Source organism: Bombina bombina, chromosome 5 (genome assembly GCF_027579735.1).
Source record: "Bombina bombina isolate aBomBom1 chromosome 5, aBomBom1.pri, whole genome shotgun sequence".
NCBI lineage: Eukaryota > Metazoa > Chordata > Amphibia > Anura > Bombinatoridae > Bombina > Bombina bombina.
In genome coordinates, this window is record NC_069503.1 from 1,077,598,305 (window position 1) to 1,077,622,165 (window position 23,861).

The 23,861-nt window shown below is 41.9% G+C and overlaps 1 protein-coding gene across 4 annotated transcripts in view; it reads right to left on the reverse strand.

Moving 5' to 3' along the window:
- The window catches only part of ASAP1 (ArfGAP with SH3 domain, ankyrin repeat and PH domain 1), a 722,698-nt gene that overhangs the window by 512,284 nt on the left and 186,553 nt on the right, over positions 1-23,861 (reverse strand). For 2 of the 4 annotated variants that reach the window (XM_053715364.1, XM_053715361.1), the window contains exons 1-2: positions 7,812-7,873; positions 6,066-6,192 (exon numbers count right to left, since the gene is read on the reverse strand). In XM_053715364.1, coding sequence (XP_053571339.1) covers positions 6,066-6,192; positions 7,812-7,858 — 174 coding nt within the window. In that variant the 5' untranslated portion in view covers positions 7,859-7,873. Of the gene's footprint in view, positions 1-6,065; positions 6,193-7,811; positions 7,874-9,761; positions 10,054-23,861 lie in introns of those variants that run through there. The other 2 variants (XM_053715363.1, XM_053715362.1) reach the window with 2 other exon arrangements.

A 23,861-nucleotide genomic window follows, 5' to 3' on the forward strand; every position in this document is an offset into this window, starting at 1 on the left:
TCCTTCAGGGGTTTAGAAATTAGCATTAACCTAAGCCTAACTAGGTTTAGCTTGCAACAAAGAATATCAAGAAAACAAAACAAATTTGATGATAAAAGTTAATTGGAAAGTTGTGTCAAATTGCATTCCTTATCTGAATTTTGACTTGACTGTCCTTTTAAAATGTCAGCAACCTCGGTGTCCAATAAGGACACAATCCCTAAGGATTGCTAAGTACATGCAGAGCACTTCGACTCATGCCCCTAGACAAAATAAGTTCTGCAAGATAATGTGATACCCTAGTAAAGAACTCAATTTAAAATACAATTACAGTCCACTGACATGAGCAGTATTTTATAAAGTATACGTCTCCAGCTAGGGGACATTATGCAGTAGATGGGTGGGGGTAGATTTTCAATATTATATTTTCCTTTCTAAATGTGACACTATCCAAAGCACAAATTAATTGCATAATTTAACATACATTGATTTAATGATAATTTGTACAACAAATTTAAAAAAATGTAATAATTTTACTTCAATTTTAGCCGAGTGGTCAGCAAAATCAGTCAGGTGGTGTAGCCATTAAACATGCCAATCATAGAGAGGCTGGCTGTGGAAATTTATAACACAACTAAGGTATTTTTATATGTATCTTACATTGGAATTTTCATGCATCCCACTTAAAAGGACACTGAACCCAATTTTTTTTCTTTCATAATTCAGATAGAGCCTGCAATTTTAAGCTACTTTCTAATTTACTCCTATTATCAATTTTTCTTCGTTCTCTTGCTATTTTTATTTGAAAAAGAAGGCATCTATGCTTAGGAGCCAGCAATTTTTCGTTCAGAACAATGGACAGCACTTGTTTATTGGTGCTGTCCAATCAGCAAGGACAACCCAGGTTGTTCACCAAAAATGGGCCAGCATCTAAACTTACATTCTTGCTTTTCAAATAAACATACCAAGAGAATGAAGAAAATTTGATAATAGGAGTAAATTAGAAAGTTGCTTAAAATTGCATACTCTATCTGAATAACAAATATTTACCAAAATTGTGTTTCACCTTCAATATTATCATTATTGAAAGTAGATATTCTGAAATTATATACAACTGGAACATGCATAAAGAATTGGCATTTTCTTTTGTTCTTTATTTTTTGGTTTACAGAATGTTTATTAAAGTGATGGTAAATCTGAGCATTTAACAAACGCTAGGATTTACCATCACTAAAAATAAAGTGTAGTTTAAGTCATGAGTTATTTAAAAAAGGTACTAAACTCACCCTGACTGTGCCGCTGCAGCTTGCTAACCTCAGCACTCTACCAATGAGGTGACATTTGCACCTATAAACCAATAGCATACTGAACACTGTCAGCTGACACGCACAGCTATTGGTTTAGAGGTGCAAACGTCACCTCATTGAAGGAGAGCGATGTGCAGAGGGCAGCCAGAGCCGCTGAGTTTAGCAAGCTGCAGCGGCACAGTCAGGGTGAGTTTAGCACCTTTTTTAAAATAACTGATTACTTAAAGGGACATGAAACCCCAAAAAAGTATTTCATGATTCAGACAGAGAATACAATTTTAAACAACTTTCCAATTTACTTATTTTATTTGCTTCCTTCTCTTGTTATCATTTGCTGAAAGGTTTATCTAGGCAAGTTCATGAGCAGCAGAGAAACTAGGTTCTAGCTGTTGATTAGTGGCTGTATATATATATTGAATGTGATTGGCTCACCCATGTGTTCAGTTAGAAACTAGTAGTGCATTGCTGCTCCTTCAACAAATGATACCAAGAGAATGAAACAGATTAGATAATAGAAGTAAATTAGAAAGTTGTTTAAAATTGTATTCTTTATCTGAATCATGACAGAAAAAAATGTGGGTTACCTTTAAAAACCACTTTATTTTTAGTGATGGTAAATCTAAGCGTTTACCATCACTTTAATAATATATCAGATTGGGCTACACAATAAAACAAACATATTTAATGTAAAAGACTACCACTTCATTGGTGATGTAGAATAAAACAAGTGTGCGTAGCATCATAAACTTTAGCTGATGGATGCAATCGGAGGTCAACTTATAAAAAAAAACTATTGCGGTCATACTAAGGTTCGCCTAAAGTTAAAAATCACATGCTCAATAAAAACACAACATGGCACCTAAGCATTGTAAGAATAAGACAAAAAATGCAAGAATTACAAATATGTATCATAAAATTTGTACATAATCTTTGAACAGAACTACCTTTGCAGCAAAAAAAGATTTTAACAGCAGATAATGAATATGCACAACTAGTTTGGTAAGTATTTTATGTTAACAAGATAATGTAAAATCTTTACTTTATTTCCTTTTAAAACATTCCAAGTATTTACCCCTGTAATAAAGAAATACATTTACAAATTACCTTTAAAATACATGTATATAGGATTTAATTAAAGGGACATTTTAGAGCAAAAAAGAGCATGTAGTTTTAGTATTACCGACCCTGTAAGTTTAACACACACACACGGGTTAAACACACAGCTAAAGTATCACTTGGGAGCCACAGAGAAGTGCTCATCCCGAGATTGGCTTAGCAGCATGTCTGCTCAGGATCAACAGTTTTCTGTGGCTCCTGAGTAGGGTTGTTAGGTGTCCAGGATTCAACCGTACAGTCCAGTATTTTAGCAGGCTGTCCAGTAAAATCATCACAAAAATCCTTGACACATAAATGTCCATGACCTATGAGTGTTAGCTAAATGTAAAAGTGAGGAGCAGTCAAGGAGTCAAATCACAACTGTTTTATGTGTGTTACTGCCAACCAAACAGGTAAAATGATTGATATGGATGTCACAGCCAAGGGATACAACGTACTACTGAGTTGTGAAGAATATACCTGGCAGGATAATAAGTGGTGCCTAAGGTACAGTTTTTTAGGGACAGCTTTGAATGACTCCCACCTACTATCTCAGTCACTTACAGATTGTCCAGTATTTTGGTGGAGGACAGCTGACAACCCTACTACTGAGCAATACTTTAACCCCTTTGCAGGAATTAAATACATAAGCTTGCAGGGTCGGTAGTGCTAAAAGTACATGCAAATTTGAGTATATAAGGCCACTTTAAGTAACTATAAAAAGGACAGTAGAGTCAAAATTAAACAATCGTGTTTCAGATAGAGTATGCAAATGTAATCAACTATTCAATTTCGTTCTATTATCAAATGTGCTTTTTTCTTTTTGTATCCTTTGTTGAAGAGTAAACCTATGTGGGCCTATGTGAGATTATAAATATGCACGTGCCTTTAGCAGTCTATGGTATCAGTATTTACAACAATGTATAACATTGCTATAAACATTGCTGCAAACATTGTTGCCAGATAAAAGCTGCAGACATGTGCACGTTCCTGAGCTCCCCTAGGAATACTATTTAACAAAGATACCAAGAGAACTAAGCAAAATTGAGAATATACTAATTGGAAAGTTTCTTAAAATATCATACTCCTAATCTATTTAAAAGGGACATTCTGGTCAAAATTTAAATGCACACAGATAAATTACATCACTGACTATTAAAGGTACACAAAACCCAATTTTTTTCTTTCATGATTTAGAAAGAGCATGGAATTTTAAACAACTTTCCAATGTATTTATATTATCTAATTTGATTCATTCTCTTGATATCCTTGTGGAAAAGCGTATCTAAATAGGCTCAGACGCTGCTGATTAGTGGCTGCACATATATGTCTTGTGTGATTGGCTCACCCATGTGTATTGCTATTTCTTCAACAAAGGATATCTGAAGAATGAAACAAATTAAATAATAGAAGTAAATTGGAATGTTATTTTAAATTGTATTCTCTATCTGAATTATGACAGAAATTATTTGGGTTTTGCATTGGTAATAATGCTTCTGGTAAAGGTTTTCACTGTTTTAGTATTAACATTTTTCTCTGCACATACATAGCTGGATATTCTCAGAGCACCAGCATTTAAATATTGCAGCTGCTCAGAGCTCCAGTTGGGCTTGTATTATGTCAGCAATTAACTGAGTCATTACCAGATGGTACAAGCACTCTCTGAGCATGTGCTGTGTTTAACATGCTGGTGCACGGTGCTTACTTAAAAACACCTTTGAAACAGCTATAGCTTTTATCAGAAGCATTTTTGCTAGTACGTGTATATACAAAACTGAAATTTATCAATGTGGATTCCAATTTTGGCTGGAATGTCCCTTTCAGTTTTAAAGCCCCTATAACGCAGCAACACATACTAAGTAAAAAATAATAATGGACTTTTGATACACTTAAACTATTAACAACTTTTAACAACAAATATATATTAAGCTGGAGTGTCTAAGTAGAACAATTGTGTATTTATTTGCTATGTGACTTTTTATAAACTTGCAACAAATCATCAATACATTTTTTTCTCTAAATGAGAATTTTAACTTTTTTTCTGTTGTAGATAAAATTGATGCGCTATGCAGTTAAAGCAGAGGGATGCTATTTATAAAAAATAGAACCTGCTAACGGATTATGTTCTATGACAACTCTTATTTAGAATATACTTAATCAGCAACCATTATACTATTCTAAAGTTAATAGACAAACCCCCCCAAAAAAAGACTTAAAAAGGACATACACCACTTTATCACTAGAAGACTTTTTGTGGTATTGCAATAAATTAACATAAAGGCAGAATGTGAAATATTCCCAAATATATCAATACCTTTTTTGCTGCAATTGTTTTGCAGTGGTCAAACTTGTCATATTTGGAAGAGGCAACCCAGGCTTGCCTTTGTCATTTTGCTAGAAAAAATTGCATAGTTTTGCAGTATCTTTTCTTATCACCCATCAGGAAGCCAATTACAACTAGACATGTAGCAGTCTGCATCTGGCACTTTCAAATGTAAGAATTTGAAAATTTTCAGAATTAAATCTCAGGACAGAGGGATAAATAATAGAAGTATATTGCCAAATGTATTTACTGTGCATAATTAAAGGGACAGTATAATGTAAAATAGTTTTCCCTTAATGTATTTCCAATACATTGATATACCAGCAGCAGAGTATAAAATGTATGAGATATTGCATTTTCAGGTTTATTTGTGTATATGAAATAGCCGGTTTTGTGCTTTGAAACCACAACCTATTACAATGGGTTGAGCTTGTAGGTAAAGTCAGATCTCTTTATGTTATTACTTTGTGTACACAGACATTCTTCCTTATCTTATATCTGTCTGTAAACCAAAATCCAATACTTAGAGAGAACAATGGAAAAATATAATTTTCTTAGTTATCTCTTCTACACACAGCACCAGTATGTAATTTCTTCTGCTGGCCATGTTTGCATTGCCTGTCAGTAGCCTGGACTTAAGTATAGAAACTTTTAATATAGGTGGAGATAGCACAGGCTAAATTGGCTTTTTCAAATGCCAAAATAAGAGTAAATGAGATTCTTGTGAACAATTTAATACACTCCAGCAGGTAAAATGGATCATTGGGAACAAATTAAAGGGGATATTTTTGGGGGTAAACTGTCCCTTTTAAGCATTTTATATTACAATCTCAAAGTGTTTGATCTCCATTTAAAGCGACAGTAAAAACCTTGTAATCACAAGACATTTCTGTTGTGTTGCTATAGAATAACATATCAGTCAAGTCTAAACATTTTTAAAACAAATTAACATACTTTTAACTGCAATTAGTTTTTCATAGCCAAACTCCACCCACTATTTGCCTTATCTGGAGAAGTCATTCTGGGCTTTAGTCCACAAACAACAAGACCAGTCACAGTCATAAAGTTAGTATAAAAAGCATTATTTTGCAGTCGTTATCCGATAAAGCCACTTAGAGACAGATATGTAACAGAATTCACATTGAGAAGTCAGGAGGGTGCATTTAAAGTTCTGAGAGTGAGAAATGCTCGTTTTTTAGAGTTAATTTACATGATAAGACAAAATAATTACAATTTTGCACATTTATTTTATTATTTATAACTTAATATTTTATTTGCATTTCTCGAGGTGCTTGCTTTCCCGTTAAGAGTAAGACAACACACATTGATATAGATGAACCCATCCAAAGGGTTCCGCTTACCTCTTCTAGCACAGTGATGGAATTTCTGCAGCTCTGCAAACGGGTTGTGAAGCTGGATGTGGTGGGGGAATTGTAATCTTCTGTGGTCTCGGAAATAAACTCTGACACCGAGATCTGATCCGGCATCCTAGTTATGGGAAGACAAAAAAACAAAACACAAGCAGATGAGGAAATGCAAAGGACCAAGGGTTGCTGTTGGTGGGGGAGGGAGAGACAGAAGCAATGACAGCAAACCCTGAACAACATACTGTACACAGCAGAAAATGGGAGGAGAGGAAAATAGGATGCAAAAAAATACAATTACCGTTTACTAAGCTGAATCTATTTTCTTAGTAAATAATAATATGATTTAATATAAAAAAGGAATCAACATTCGCTTACTAGATAAGATCTCTTACTAATAAAACAATTTAAAAAGGAGACTTAAAAAAAAAATGTTAAAAAGCTGACCAGACTAAAGCAAGCAAAAAGGTGCAACATGAACAAGACACAAACAGAGCTCTTACTGTGTCAAACCACATCAAGGACCTACTGGGAATATTTACACACATTACGTCAATTTTAAAAATGAACTTTACAATGTGGTTTCAGGGTACATTAACATTGCAGAAGACAACAAAAATAAAAATTATTTATTGCATTTTGGAATTCTGCTGGGTTATGCATACAAATTAGTAAAAAGGATCTTAGATTAATCAAATACTGAGTTGTGAATATTGAGAAATTGGAGACAACATTACAGCAAAAACGATGAAGTCATCTGTTCTTCTGTCTCAGGGGAATATAGATCAGATGTGAAAATCTGATGCAGAGATGTCTGTAATTATCAAAGTTTGCTTAACATGGAGAATACGATGAATAACAGGCTGTGTCACTAAACATTACCATGTGTAAACCATATCATATCATGAAGATGGCAAAAAGGATACATTTGCAAAACATATATTAAACACACATGATGGATAGAAATTGCAATCTATGCACATAAATATAATAGACATAAAATAAGCAAATAACACACCATGTCACAGTCAGTATTTATGTATAAACAATCATTGTCCATACCTGCAAGGTATCTGCATATCCTACCTCTACAAATAATATTCATCTTTCTGTAGACACACACATATAACTGTGATATATGTGCCTATATGTTAACAAACAGTCAGAGTATGTCATGTCTAAAAGAGATAAAAGCAAATATTGCTAATCTATTAAATATGCACAAACTACATCTGTGTCCCATAAAAATACAAATAAAATAACAGTGACATATAATCACTTAGTCAGCAAAAATGTGTTTTTTCCTTCCTTACTAATTTAATTGAGATCAGTTCATCAACCAAACACTTGGTATTGCAGCATATTTTTTACATGATGCCAAAATGACATATGCTTATATCTCAGAAGTATCCAGATGATATTTATATGTACACAGCAAATGGAATCATAAATTACTTAAATGCACAGATTGCACAATTGTATATATTGCCACATTGTCTACATCATATATACCACACAAAATTCATTCAAAAAATATATGCACATAACTCATGTTTACTTTAAATACACATGTATACACAGCACATACATTTATGTACCACTTGTATGCCGATATACAAACACATGTAACAATACACGCCAATGATATTAACACAAATACCAGTCAGATGATTCACAATCACAGAAAATAATATATATATATATATATATATATCTTACATGCAAGCAAAACATAAAGCATACCTAGAAACTTCACATTCACTACAATCAGGTGAATTGTATAGTGACATGCATGAGTATAGACACATACATATATATTCAAATGAGATTGTAAACAAAATGCTGTAAACTTAACTTGATTGCCTGTGTAATAGAAAATGACTAGGATACATAAGGGTTGGTATGATGGTATATGGCCAAACATTGGTGTAGCAAATAAGCTGATCAGCCAGCCCCATGATATCCTCTCTTATATATGCAAGCGTCATAAAAATCCACTGTGATGACACACACAAGAATATGTGCGCTTGCATTGTTATACATAATTCATACACAAAGTCAGACAACATACATGTATAAGTAAATGTATAAGAACACATACTTGACACATTCAAGGTATACCCACAGAAGTGTGATGACTCACAAGTGATATACATGTCAGGTAGATCATACACACTCTTAAGATAAGAAAAAGAATACACAACCCTGACAAATGTAAGAACTGATGACCTATTGTATTATTAATAAATATTGTATTTAACAAACATGGCTGAGACACAGATAGATAACAAAGAAAAATGTGCATAATCATATAATGTGGGAACATATACAGGCCATGTATGCCAGGAAAATGAAAGCAATACAAACATACATGGCAGGATAGATAGATGCCCACATAAATGCCAGACTAATGATAAAGATAAACAAGTAAACAGTTCCAGCAGATGACAAACACACAATGTATTATATACATACAAATAAAATACACATACGCTGACCTACTACAGATGATACACACACACACTATATATATATATATATATATATATACACATATACATACACACAAAGACAGACCTGTATACATGGCACATACAAGCATGTCATTATTAGACAGACATATATATGACACGTTAGGTGGTTGATACATACATACATGCAACATACACAATAGATGACAAAATACAGTACATGCTCAGAAATACATATGTGGTAAATGACACACAGACACAATAACATGTACACACTAGGCAGATAATACACATTGACAAACATACAGTTCACATAAAGATACAGTAGATGATACAAACATGCAGTATATGTTCCCAGACATATTAGGCAGATGATTTACACAGACATACAAACAAAGGATGTCACATAATCACACTATATGCCACACAGAGAGATGACATGGACACAGACACAAAAACACAAATGACACACATGCATACCCAGTGACACATACACACACAGACATGGGATGTCATATTAACACAATATATGCCACACAGAGAGATGACATGCACACAGACACAAAAACACAAATGACACACCTGCATATCCAGTGACACACACAAAAGGTACACACAGACATGGGATGTCACATTAACACAAGACACAAAGATGACACAGGTGACACCACACACGTTATGATACAAAGAGACATGGATCATACATGACCAGCAGATGGCATGCACATAGACACAAATGACACACATGCATACCCAGTGACACACAATAGGCACACACAGACATGGGATGTCATATTAACACAAAGATGACACAGGTGACACCACACACGTTATGATACAAAGAGACATGGATCATACATGACCAGCAGATGGCATGCACATAGACACAAATGACACACATGCATACCCAGTGACACACAATAGGCACACACAGACATGGGATGTCATATTAACACAAAACACACAGGTAACACCACACACGTTATGATACAAAGAGACATGGATCATACATGACCAGCAGATGGCATGCACATAGACACAAATGACACACATGCATACCCAGTGACACACAATAGGCACACACAGACATGGGATGTCATATTAACACAAAACACACAGGTAACACCACACACGTTATGATACAAAGAGACATGGATCATACATGACCAGCAGATGGAATGCACACAGACGTCAAGCAGATGACACCCAGGGACACACATACATGTCGGTGAGTGGCCGCTCCCCCCGCAGTCAGGCTGTCTCTCCGCGGCTGTCCCCGTGCACAGTTTAAGTCTCTACGAGCTGCGCTCCCTCTCTAAGCCTCCAGTTCACCCACAACTGTGCTGCCCGGTGCCTGACTCATCACATCCTGCGGACTGCACCATCCCAGGGCAAGCGGGCACTCTCACTCAGTTTCCTGTGCACTCTCTATGGCGTCCTGAGGGTCTCCTATCTGCCGCACACACTGTCTCCCTCCACCTCTACTGGCAGGGAGCGCGCACCGCGGGTACACGCGGGAGGAGGGGGTAGACACACAGGGCACGCTCCAGAGCCGCTGCGGCTTCAACAAGGAAGTCAAAGAGCTATGGCGCGCTTCAGCCTCATTCACACTCTGCTCACATACACACTGCAGGAGAGTGACCGCCTTGTTGTGTGAGTGAGACTACAGTATACACATACACACTGCAGGAGAGTGACCGCCTTGTTGTGTGAGTGAGACTACAGTATACACATACACACACTGCAGGAGAGTGACCGCCTTGCTATGTGAGACTACAGTATACACATACACACTGCAGGAGGGTGACCGCCTTGCTGTGTGATTGAGACTACAGTATACACATACACACTGCAGGAGAGTGACCGCCTTGTTGTGTGAGTGAGACTACAGTATACACATACACACTGCAGGAGAGTGACCGCCTTGTTGTGTGAGTGAGACTACAGTATACACATACACACTGCAGGAGAGTGACCGCCTTGTTGTGTGAGTGAGACTACAGTATACACATACACACTGCAGGAGAGTGACCGCCTTGTTGTGTGAGTGAGACTACAGTATACACATACACACTGCAGGAGAGTGACCGCCTTGTTGTGTGAGTGAGACTACAGTATACACATACACACTGCAGGAGAGTGACCACCTTGTTGTGTGAGTGAGACTACAGTATACACATACACACTGCAGGAGAGTGACCACCTTGTTGTGTGAGTGAGACTACAGTATACACATACACACACTGCAGGAGAGTGACCGCCTTGCTATGTGAGACTACAGTATACACATACACACTGCAGGAGAGTGACCGCCTTGTTGTGTGAGTGAGACTACAGTATACACATACACACTGCAGGAGAGTGACCGCCTTGTTGTGTGAGTGAGACTACAGTATACACATACACACTGCAGGAGAGTGACCACCTTGTTGTGTGAGTGAGACTACAGTATACACATACACACTGCAGGAGAGTGACCGCCTTGTTGTGTGAGTGAGACTACAGTATACACATACACACTGCAGGAGAGTGACCGCCTTGTTGTGTGAGTGAGACTACAGTATACACATACACACTGCAGGAGAGTGACCACCTTGTTGTGTGAGTGAGACTACAGTATACACATACCATAGTTGCCAACTGTCCCTGATTTCCAGGGACAGTCCCTGGATTTTGTTGTATGTCCCTGGATTTTTTTTGTCCCTGGAAATGTCCCTGAAAATCTCTTTTGCACAACATTTGTTGTTTGCATATATATACACACACATACACATATACTGATAGATAGATAGATAGATAGATAGATAGATAGATAGATAGATAGATGATAAATAGATATAGTGTATTATTTAAATATAATTCATTCCTAATGGAATATTGTTGTTATTATTGAATGGGTTCACATATTATTTGTCTTTTTAATTTTGATGCTGTGTTGTAAAAATAACCATATGCCCAGAATGTGTTCCAGAGACTGGGTAGGTGTAAGAGCTTGGTGCTGTAATCTGTATAATAAACTATGGATAAGTCTAAATTATACTATTACTTTCAAATGGGTGTGTTTTGATTGCAGAACTGAGTGGGCGGAGCAGTTGAGCAGTATGTCGTGAATACTCCAGTAACCCGCTTGCTTGCTCTGCTGCAAAGTGTCCCTGGAATTTTTTTTTAAATGTTGGCAACTATGCACATACACACTGCAGGAGAGTGACCGCCTTGTTGTGTGAGTGAGACTACAGTATACACATACACACTGCAGGAGAGTGACCGCCTTGTTGTGTGAGTGAGACTACAGTATACACATACACACACTGCAGGAGAGTGACCGCCTTGCTATGTGAGACTACAGTATACACATACACACTGCAGGAGAGTGACCGCCTTGTTGTGTGAGTGAGACTACAGTATACACATACACACTGCAGGAGAGTGACCGCCTTGTTGTGTGAGTGAGACTACAGTATACACATACACACTGCAGGAGAGTGACCGCCTTGTTGTGTGAGTGAGACTACAGTATACACATACACACACTGCAGGAGAGTGACCGCCTTGCTATGTGAGACTACAGTATACACATACACACTGCATGAGAGTGACCGCCTTGTTGTGTGAGTGAGACTACAGTATACACATACACACACTGCAGGAGAGTGACCGCCTTGCTATGTGAGACTACAGTATACACATACACACTGCAGGAGAGTGACCGCCTTGTTGTGTGAGTGAGACTACAGTATACACATACACACTGCAGGAGAGTGACCGCCTTGTTGTGTGAGTGAGACTACAGTATACACATACACACTGCAGGAGAGTGACCGCCTTGTTGTGTGAGTGAGATGCAGGAGAGTGACCACCTTCTTGTGTGAGTGAGACTAAAGTATACACATACACACTGCAGGAGAGTGACCACCTTGTAGTGTGTGTGAGACTACAGTATACACATACACACTGCAGGAGAGTGACCGCCTTGTTGTGTGAGTGAGACTACAGTATACACATACACACTGCAGGAGAGTGACCGCCTTGTTGTGTGAGTGAGACTACAGTATACACATACACACACTGCAGGAGAGTGACCGCCTTGCTATGTGAGACTACAGTATACACATACACACTGCAGGAGGGTGACCGCCTTGCTGTGTGATTGAGACTACAGTATACACATACACACTGCAGGAGAGTGACCGCCTTGTTGTGTGAGTGAGACTACAGTATACACATACACACTGCAGGAGAGTGACCGCCTTGTTGTGTGAGTGAGACTACAGTATACACATACACACTGCAGGAGAGTGACCGCCTTGTTGTGTGAGTGAGACTACAGTATACACATACACACTGCAGGAGAGTGACCGCCTTGTTGTGTGAGTGAGACTACAGTATACACATACACACTGCAGGAGAGTGACCGCCTTGTTGTGTGAGTGAGACTACAGTATACACATACACACTGCAGGAGAGTGACCACCTTGTTGTGTGAGTGAGACTACAGTATACACATACACACTGCAGGAGAGTGACCACCTTGTTGTGTGAGTGAGACTACAGTATACACATACACACACTGCAGGAGAGTGACCGCCTTGCTATGTGAGACTACAGTATACACATACACACTGCAGGAGAGTGACCGCCTTGTTGTGTGAGTGAGACTACAGTATACACATACACACTGCAGGAGAGTGACCGCCTTGTTGTGTGAGTGAGACTACAGTATACACATACACACTGCAGGAGAGTGACCACCTTGTTGTGTGAGTGAGACTACAGTATACACATACACACTGCAGGAGAGTGACCGCCTTGTTGTGTGAGTGAGACTACAGTATACACATACACACTGCAGGAGAGTGACCGCCTTGTTGTGTGAGTGAGACTACAGTATACACATACACACTGCAGGAGAGTGACCACCTTGTTGTGTGAGTGAGACTACAGTATACACATACCATAGTTGCCAACTGTCCCTGATTTCCAGGGACAGTCCCTGGATTTTGTTGTATGTCCCTGGATTTTTTTTGTCCCTGGAAATGTCCCTGAAAATCTCTTTTGCACAACATTTGTTGTTTGCATATATATACACACACATACACATATACTGATAGATAGATAGATAGATAGATAGATAGATAGATAGATGATAAATAGATATAGTGTATTATTTAAATATAATTCATTCCTAATGGAATATTGTTGTTATTATTGAATGGGTTCACATATTATTTGTCTTTTTAATTTTGATGCTGTGTTGTAAAAATAACCATATGCCCAGAATGTGTTCCAGAGACTGGGTAGGTGTAAGAGCTTGGTGCTGTAATCTGTATAATAAACTATGGATAAGTCTAAATTATACTATTACTTTCAAATGGGTGTGTTTTGATTGCAGAACTGAGTGGGCGGAGCAGTTGAGCAGTATGTCGTGAATACTCCAGTAACCCGCTTGCTTGCTCTGCTGCAAAGTGTCCCTGGAATTTTTTTTTAAATGTTGGCAACTATGCACATACACACTGCAGGAGAGTGACCGCCTTGTTGTGTGAGTGAGACTACAGTATACACATACACACTGCAGGAGAGTGACCGCCTTGTTGTGTGAGTGAGACTACAGTATACACATACACACACTGCAGGAGAGTGACCGCCTTGCTATGTGAGACTACAGTATACACATACACACTGCAGGAGAGTGACCGCCTTGTTGTGTGAGTGAGACTACAGTATACACATACACACTGCAGGAGAGTGACCGCCTTGTTGTGTGAGTGAGACTACAGTATACACATACACACTGCAGGAGAGTGACCGCCTTGTTGTGTGAGTGAGACTACAGTATACACATACACACACTGCAGGAGAGTGACCGCCTTGCTATGTGAGACTACAGTATACACATACACACTGCATGAGAGTGACCGCCTTGTTGTGTGAGTGAGACTACAGTATACACATACACACACTGCAGGAGAGTGACCGCCTTGCTATGTGAGACTACAGTATACACATACACACTGCAGGAGAGTGACCGCCTTGTTGTGTGAGTGAGACTACAGTATACACATACACACTGCAGGAGAGTGACCGCCTTGTTGTGTGAGTGAGACTACAGTATACACATACACACTGCAGGAGAGTGACCGCCTTGTTGTGTGAGTGAGATGCAGGAGAGTGACCACCTTCTTGTGTGAGTGAGACTAAAGTATACACATACACACTGCAGGAGAGTGACCACCTTGTAGTGTGTGTGAGACTACAGTATACACATACACACTGCAGGAGAGTGACCGCCTTGTTGTGTGAGTGAGACTACAGTATACACATACACACTGCAGGAGAGTGACCGCCTTGTTGTGTGAGTGAGACTACAGTATACACATACACATTGCAGGAGAGTGACCGCCTTGTTGTGTGAGTGAGATGCAGGAGAGTGACCACCTTGTGTGAGTGAGACTACAGTATACACATACACACTGCAGGAGAGTGACCACCTTGTTGTGTGAGTGAGACTACAGTATACACATACACACTGCAGGAGAGTGACCGCCTTGTTGTGTGAGTGAGATGCAGGAGAGTGACCACCTTGTGTGAGTGAGACTACAGTATACACATACACATTGCAGGAGAGTGACCGCCTTGTTGTGTGAGTGAGATGCAGGAGAGTGACCACCTTGTGTGAGTGAGACTACAGTATACACATACACATTGCAGGAGAGTGACCGCCTTGTTGTGTGAGTGAGATGCAGGAGAGTGACCACCTTCTTGTGTGAGTGAGACTAAAGTATACACATACACACTGCAGGAGAGTGACCACCTTGTAGTGTGTGTGAGACTACAGTATACACATACACACTGCAGGAGAGTGACCACCTTGTTGTGTGAGTGAGACTACAGTATACACATACACACTGCAGGAGAGTGACCACCTTGTTGTGTGAGTGAGACTACAGTATACACATACACACTGCAGGAGAGTGACCGCCTTGTGTGAGTGAAGTCAGTGGTACAGTATACACACACACTGCAGGAGAGTGACCGCCTTGTTGTGTGAGTGAGACCAGCGGTACAGTATACGTACACACTGCAGGAGAGTGACCGCCTTGTTGTGTGAGTGAGGCCAGTGGTACAGTATACACATACACACTGCAGGAGAGTAACCGTCTTGTTGTGTGAGTGAGGCCAGTGGTACAGTATGCATACACACTGCAGGAGAGTGACCGCCTTGTTGTGTGAGTGAGGCCAGTGGTACAGTATACATACACACTGCAGGAGAGTAACCGTCTTGTTGTGTGAGTGAGGCCAGTGGTACAGTATACATACACACTGCAGGAGAGTGACCGCCTTGTTGTGTGAGTGAGGTCAGTGGTACAGTATACACATACTGCAGGAGAGTGACCGCCTTGTTGTGTGAGTGAGGCCAGTGGTACAGTATACACATATACACTGCAGGAGAGTGACCAACTTGTTGTGTGAGTGAGACCGGCGGTTAGTATACACACTGCAGGAGAGTGACCGCCTTGTTTTGTGAGCATGACTAAGGGATGTTTCCCAAAACGTTGCTGTCTGTAACCCTGTGGTTTTAAATTATTAAAGTGCTTTATGCTGTCACACCTTCTGTTGTTTGTGAGTGAGACTACAGTATACACATAAACACTGCAGAAGAGTGACCGCCTTGTTGTGTGAGTAAGACTACAGTATACACATACACACTGCAGGAGAGCGACCGCCTTGTGTGAGTAAGACTACAGTATACACATACACACTGCAGGAGAGTGACCGACTTGTTTTGTGAGTGAGACTACAGTATACACATACACACTAAAGTAGAGTGACCGCCTTGTGTGAGTAAGACTACAGTATACACATACACACTGCAGGAGAGTGACCGTCTTGTTGTGTGAGTGAGACTGGCGGTACAGTATACACATACACACTGCAGGAGAGTGACCGTCTTGTTGTGTGAGTGAGACTGGCGGTACAGTATACACATACACACTGCAGGAGAGTGACCGTCTTGTTGTGTGAGTGAGACTGGCGGTACAGTATACACATACACACTGCAGGAGAGTGACCGTCTTGTTTTGTGAGTGTGACCAGCGGTACAGTATACACATACACTCTGCAAGAGAGTGACCGCATTGTTGTGTGACTGAGGTCAGTGGTACAGTATACACATACTGCAGGAGAGTGACCGCCTTGTTGTATGAGTGAGGTCAGTGGTACAGTATACATATACACACTGCAGGCGAGTGACCACCTTGTTGTGTGAGTAAGGTCAATGGTACAGTATACACACACACTGCAGGAGAGTGACTACCTTGTTTTGTGAGTGAGATAAGTGGTACACTATACACACACTCACACTGCAGGAGAGTGACCGCCTTGTGTGAGTGAGGTCAGTGGTACAGTATACACATACACACTGCAGGAGAGTGACCGCATTGTGTGAGTGAGACTATAGTATACCCATACACACTGCAGGAGAGTGATCACCTTGTTGTGTGAGTTAGGTCAGTGGCACAGTATACACATACACACTGGAGGAGAGTGACCACCTTGTGTGAGTGAGGTCAGTGGTACAGTATACAGATACACACTGCAGATGAGTGACCGCCTTGTGTGAGTGAAACTACAGTATACACATACACACTGCAGGAGAGTGACCGCCTTGTTGTATGAGTGATACTACAGTATACACATACACACTGCAGGAGAGTGACCGCCTTGTATGAGTGAGGTTAGTGGTACAGTATACATATACACACTGCAGGAGAGTGACCACCTTGTTGCTTGAGTAAGGTCAGTGGTACAGTATACACACACACTGCAGGAGAGTGACCGCCTTGTGTGAGTGAGGTCAGTGGTACAGTATACACTACAGGAGAGTGGCTACCTTGTTTTGTGAGTGAGATCAGTGGTACAGTATACACATACACTGCAGAAGAGTGACCACCTTCTTGTGTGAGTGAGATCAGTGGTACAGTATACACACACACTGCAGGAGAGTGACCGCCTTGTTTTGTGAGTGAGACTACAGTATACACATACACACTGCAGGAGAGTGACCAGCTTGTTGTGTGAGTGAGACTACAGTATACACATACACATTGCAGGAGAGTGACCACCTTGTGTGAGTGAGGTCAGTGGTACATTATACACATACACACTGCAGGAGAGTGACCACCTTGTGTGAGTGAGGTCAGTGGTACAGTATATACACACACTGCAGGAGAGTGACCGACGTGCTGTGTGAGTGAGACTACAGTATACACACTCACACTGCAGGAGAATGATCGCCTTGTATGAGTGAGACCGGTGGTACAGTATACACATACACACTGCAGGAGAGTGACCGCCTTGATGTGTGAGTGAGGTCAGTGGTACAGTATACACATACAAACTGCAGGAGAGTGACCGCCTTGTGTGAGTGAGGTCAGTGGTACAGTATACATACACACACTGCAGGAGAGTGACCGCCTTGTTGTGTGAGTGAGGTCAGTGGTACAGTATTCACATACCAACTGCAGGAGAGTGACCGCCTTGTGTGAGTGAGACTACAGTATACACATACACACTGCAGGAGAGTGACCGCCTTGTTGTGTGATTGAGACTACAGTATACACATACACACTGCAGGAGAGTGACCGCCTTGTGTGAGTGAGGTCAGTGGCACAGTATACACATACACACTGCAGGAGAGTGACCGCCTTTTGTGAGTGAGACTACAGTATACACATACACACTGCAGGAGAGTGACCGCCTTGTTGTGTGATTGAGACTACAGTATACACATACACACTGCAAGAGAGTGACCGCCTTGTTGTGTGAGTGAGACTACAGTATACACATACACACTGCAGGAGAGTGACCACCTTGTTGTGTGAGTGAGGTCAGTGGTACAGTATACACATACACACTGCAGGAGAGTGACCACCTTGTTGTTTCAGTGAGGTCAGTGGTACAGTATACACACACACACACTGCAGGAGAGTGACCGTCTTGCTGTGTGAGTAAGACTACAGTATACACATACACACTGCAGGAGGGTGACCGCCTTGCTGTGTGATTGAGACTACAGTATACACATACACACTGCAGGAGAGTGACCGCCTTGTTGTGTGAGTAAGACTACAGTATACACATACACACTGCAGGAGAGTGATCGCCTTGTTGTGTGAGTGAGGTCAGTGGTACAGTATACACATACACACTGCAGGAGAGTGACCACCTTGTTGTGTGAGTGAGGTCAGTAGTACAGTATACACATGCACATTGCAGGAGAGTGACCACCTTGTTGTGTGAGTGAGGTCAGTAGTACAGTATACACATACACACTGCAGGAGAGTGACCGCCTTGTTGTGTGAGTGAGGTCAGTGGTACAGTATACACATACACATTGCAGGAGAGTGACCACCTTGTTGTGTGAGTGAGGTCATTGGTACAGTATACACATACACATTGCAGGAGAGTGACCGCCTTGTGTGAGTGAGGTCAGTGGTACAGTATACACATACACACTGCAGGAGAGTGACCGCCTTGTTGTGTGAGTGAGGTCAGTGGTACAGTATACACATACACATTGCAGGAGAGTGACCACCTTGTTGTGTGAGTGAGGTCAGTGGTACAGTATACACATACACATTGCAGGAGAGTGACCACCTTGTTGTGTGAGTGAGGTCAGTGCTACAGTATACACATACACATTGCAGGAGAGTGACCACCTTGTGTGAGTGAGGTCAGTGGTACAGTATACACATACACATTGCAGGAGAGTGACCACCTTGTTGTGTGAGTGAGGTCAGTGGTACAGTATACACATACACACTGCTGGAGAGTGACCGCCTTGTTGTGTGAGTGAGACTACAGTATACACATACACACTGCAGGAGAGTGACCGCCTTGTTGTGTGAGTGAGACTACAGTATACACATACACACTGCAGGAGAGTGACCACCTTGTTGTGTGAGTGAGGTCAGTGGTACAGTATACACATACACACTGCAGGAGAGTGACCACCTTGTTGTGTCAGTGAGGTCAGTGGTACAGTATACACACACACACTGCAGGAGAGTGACCGCCTTGCTGTGTGAGTAAGACTACAGTATACACATACACACTGCAGGAGGGTGACCGCCTTGCTGTGTGATTGAGACTACAGTATACACATACACACTGCAGGAGAGTGACCGCCTTGTTGTGTGAGTAAGACTACAGTATACACATACACACTGCAGGAGAGTGATCGCCTTGTTGTGTAAGTGAGGTCAGTGGTACAGTATACACATACACACTGCAGGAGAGTGACCACCTTGTTGTGTGAGTGAGGTCAGTAGTACAGTATACACATACACATTGCAGGAGAGTGACCACCTTGTTGTGTGAGTGAGGTCAGTAGTACAGTATACACATACACACTGCAGGAGAGTGACCGCCTTGTTGTGTGAGTGAGGTCAGTGGTACAGTATACACATACACATTGCAGGAGAGTGACCACCTTGTTGTTTGAGTGAGGTCAGTGGTACAGTATACACATACACATTGCAGGAGAGTGACCGCCTTGTGTGAGTGAGGTCAGTGGTACAGTATACACATACACACTGCAGGAGAATGACCGCCTTGTTGTGTGAGTGAGGTCAGTGGTACAGTATACACATACACATTGCAGGAGAGTGACCACCTTGTTGTGTGACTGAGGTCAGTGGTACAGTATACACATACACATTGCAGGAGAGTGACCACCTTGTTGTGTGAGTGAGGTCAGTGGTACAGTATACACATACACATTGCAGGAGAGTGACCACCTTGTGTGAGTGAGGTCAGTGGTACAGTATACACATACACATTGCAGGAGAGTGACCACCTTGTTGTGTGAGTGAGGTCAGTGGTACAGTATACACATACACACTGCTGGAGAGTGACTGCCTTGTTGTGTGAGTAAGACCGGTGGTACAGTATACACATACTGCAGGATAGTGACTGCCTTGTTGTGTGAGTGAGGTCAGTGGTACAGTATACACACACACACTGCAGGAGAGTGACTGCCTTGTTGTGTGAGTGATGTCAGTGGTACAGTATACACATACACACTGCTGGAGAGTGACCGCCTTGTTGTGTGAGTAAGACCGGTGGTACAGTATACACATACTGCAGGATATTGACTGTCTTGTTGTGTGAGTAAGATCAGTGGTACAGTATACACACACACTGCAGGAGAGTGACTGCTTTGTTGTGTGAGTGAGGTCAGTGGTACAGTATACACATACACACTGCTGGAGAGTGACCGCCTTGTTGTGTGAGTAAGACCGGTGGTACAGTATACACATACTGCAGGATATTGACTGTCTTGTTGTGTGAGTAAGATCAGTGGTACAGTATACACATACACTGCTGGAGAGTGACCGCCTTGTTGTGTGAGTGAGGTCAGTGGTACAGTATACACATACACACTGCTGGAGAATGACTGCCTTGTTGTGTGAGTAAGATCAGTGGTACAGTATACACATACACTGCTGGAGAGTGACCGCCTTGTTGTGTGAGTGAGACCGGTGGTACAGTATACACATACATACTGCAGGAGAGTGACCGCCTTGATGTGTGAGTGAGGTCAGTGGTACAGTATACACATACAAACTGCAGGAGAGTGACCGCCTTGTGTGAGTGAGGTCAGTGGTACAGTATACATATACACACTGCAGGAGAGTGACCGCTTGTTGTGTGAGTGAGGTCAGTGGTACAGTATTCACATACCAACTGCAGGAGAGTGACCGCCTTGTGTGAGTGAGACTACAGTATACACATACACACTGCAGGAGAGTGACCGCCTTTTTGTGTGATTGAGACTACAGTATACACATACACACTGCAGGAGAGTGACCGCCTTGTGTGAGTGAGGTCAGTGGCACAGTATACACATACACACTGCAGGAGAGTGACCGCCTTTTGTGAGTGAGACTACAGTATACACATACACACTGCAGGAGAGTGACCGCCTTGTTGTGTGATTGAGACTACAGTATACACATACACACTGCAAGAGAGTGACCGCCTTGTTGTGTGAGTGAGACTACAGTATACACATACACACTGCAGGAGAGTGACCACCTTGTTGTGTGAGTAAGATCAGTGGTACAGTATACGTACACACTGCAGGAGAGTGACTGCCTTGTTGTGTGAGTGATATCAGTGGTACAGTATACACATACACACTGCTGGACAGTGACCGCCTTGTTGTGTGAGTAAGACCGGTGGTACAGTATACACATACTGCAGGATATTGACTGTCTTGTTCTGTGAGTAAGGTCAGTGGTACAGTATACACACACACACTGCAGGAGAGTGACTGCCTTGTTGTGTGAGTAAGGTCAGTGGTACAGTATACACACACACTGCTGGAGAGTGACTGCCTTGTTGTGTGAGTGAGGTCAGTGGTACAGTATACACACACACTGCAGGAGAGTGACTGCCTTGTTGTGTGAGTAAGATCAGTGGTACAGTATACACACACACACTGCAGGAGAGTGACTGCCTTGTTGTGTGAGTAAGATCAGTGGTACAGTATACACATACACACTGCAGGATAGTGACTGCCTTGTTGTGTGAGTAAGATCAGTGGTACAGTATACACACACTGCAGGAGAGTGACCGCCTTCTTGTGCTAGTGAGACTACAGTATACACACACAAACTGCAGGAGAGTGACTGCCTTGTTGTGTGAGTAAGGTCAGTGGTACAGTATACACACACACACTGCAGGAGAGTGACTGCCTTGTTGTGTGAGTAAGACCGGTGGTACAGTATACACACACACACTGCAGGAGAGTGACTGCCTTGTTGTGTGAGTAAGATCAGTGGTACAGTATACACACACACACTGCTGGAGAGTGACCGCCTTCTTGTGCTAGTGAGACTACAGTATACACACACACACTGCAGGAGAGTGACCGCCTTGTTGTGTGAGTGAGACTACAGTATACACATACACACTGCAGGAGAGTGACCACCTTGTTGTGTGAGTAAGATCAGTGGTACAGTATACGTACACACTGCAGGAGAGTGACTGCCTTGTTGTGTGAGTGATATCAGTGGTACAGTATACACATACACACTGCTGGAGAGTGACCGCCTTGTTGTGTGAGTAAGACCGGTGGTACAGTATACACATACACACTGCTGGAGAGTGACCGCCTTGTTGTGTGAGTAAGACCGGTGGTACAGTATACACACACACACTGCAGGAGAGTGACTACCTTGTTGTGTGAGTGATATCAGTGGTACAGTATACACATACACACTGCTGGAGAGTGACCGCCTTGTTGTGTGAGTAAGACCGGTGGTACAGTATACACATACTGCAGGATATTGACTGTCTTGTTGTGTGAGTAAGATCAGTGGTACAGTATACACACACATACTGCAGGATATTGACTGTCTTGTTGTGTGAGTAAGATCAGTGGTACAGTATACACACACACACTGCAGGAGAGTGACTGCCTTGTTGTGTGAGTAAGGTCAGTGGTACAGTATACACACACACACTGCAGGAGAGTGACTGCCTTGTTGTGTGAGTAAGATCAGTGGTACAGTATACACACACACTGCTGGAGAGTGACCGCCTTCTTGTGCTAGTGAGACTACAGTATACACACACACACTGCAGGAGAGTGACTGCCTTGTTGTGTGAGTAAGGTCAGTGGTACAGTATACACACACACTGCAGGAGAGTGACTGCCTTGTTGTGTGAGTAAGACCGGTGTTACAGTATACACACACACACTGCTGGAGAGTGATCGCCTTCTTGTGCTAGTGAGACTACAGTATACACACACACTGCAGGAGAGTGATCGCCTTGTGCGAGTGAGACTACAGTATACACACACACACTGCAGGAGAGTGACTGCCTTGTTGTGTGAGTAAGATCAGTGGTACAGTATACACACACACACTGCTGGAGAGTGACCGCCTTCTTGTGCGAGTGAGACTACAGTATACACACACACACTGCAGGAGAGTGACTGCCTTGTTGTGTGAGTAAGATCAGTGGTACAGTATACACACACACTGCTGGAGAGTGATCGCCTTGTGCGAGTGAGACTACAGTATACACACACTGCAGGAGAGTGACTGTCTTGTTGTGTGAGTAAGGTCAGTGGTACAGTATACACACATACACTGCAGGAGAGTGACTGTCTTGTTGTGTGAGTAAGATCAGTGGTACAGTATACACACACACTGCTGGAGAGTGATCGCCTTGTGCGAGTGAGACTACAGTATACACACACACACTGCAGGAGAGTGATCGCCTTGTGCGAGTGAGACTACAGTATACACAC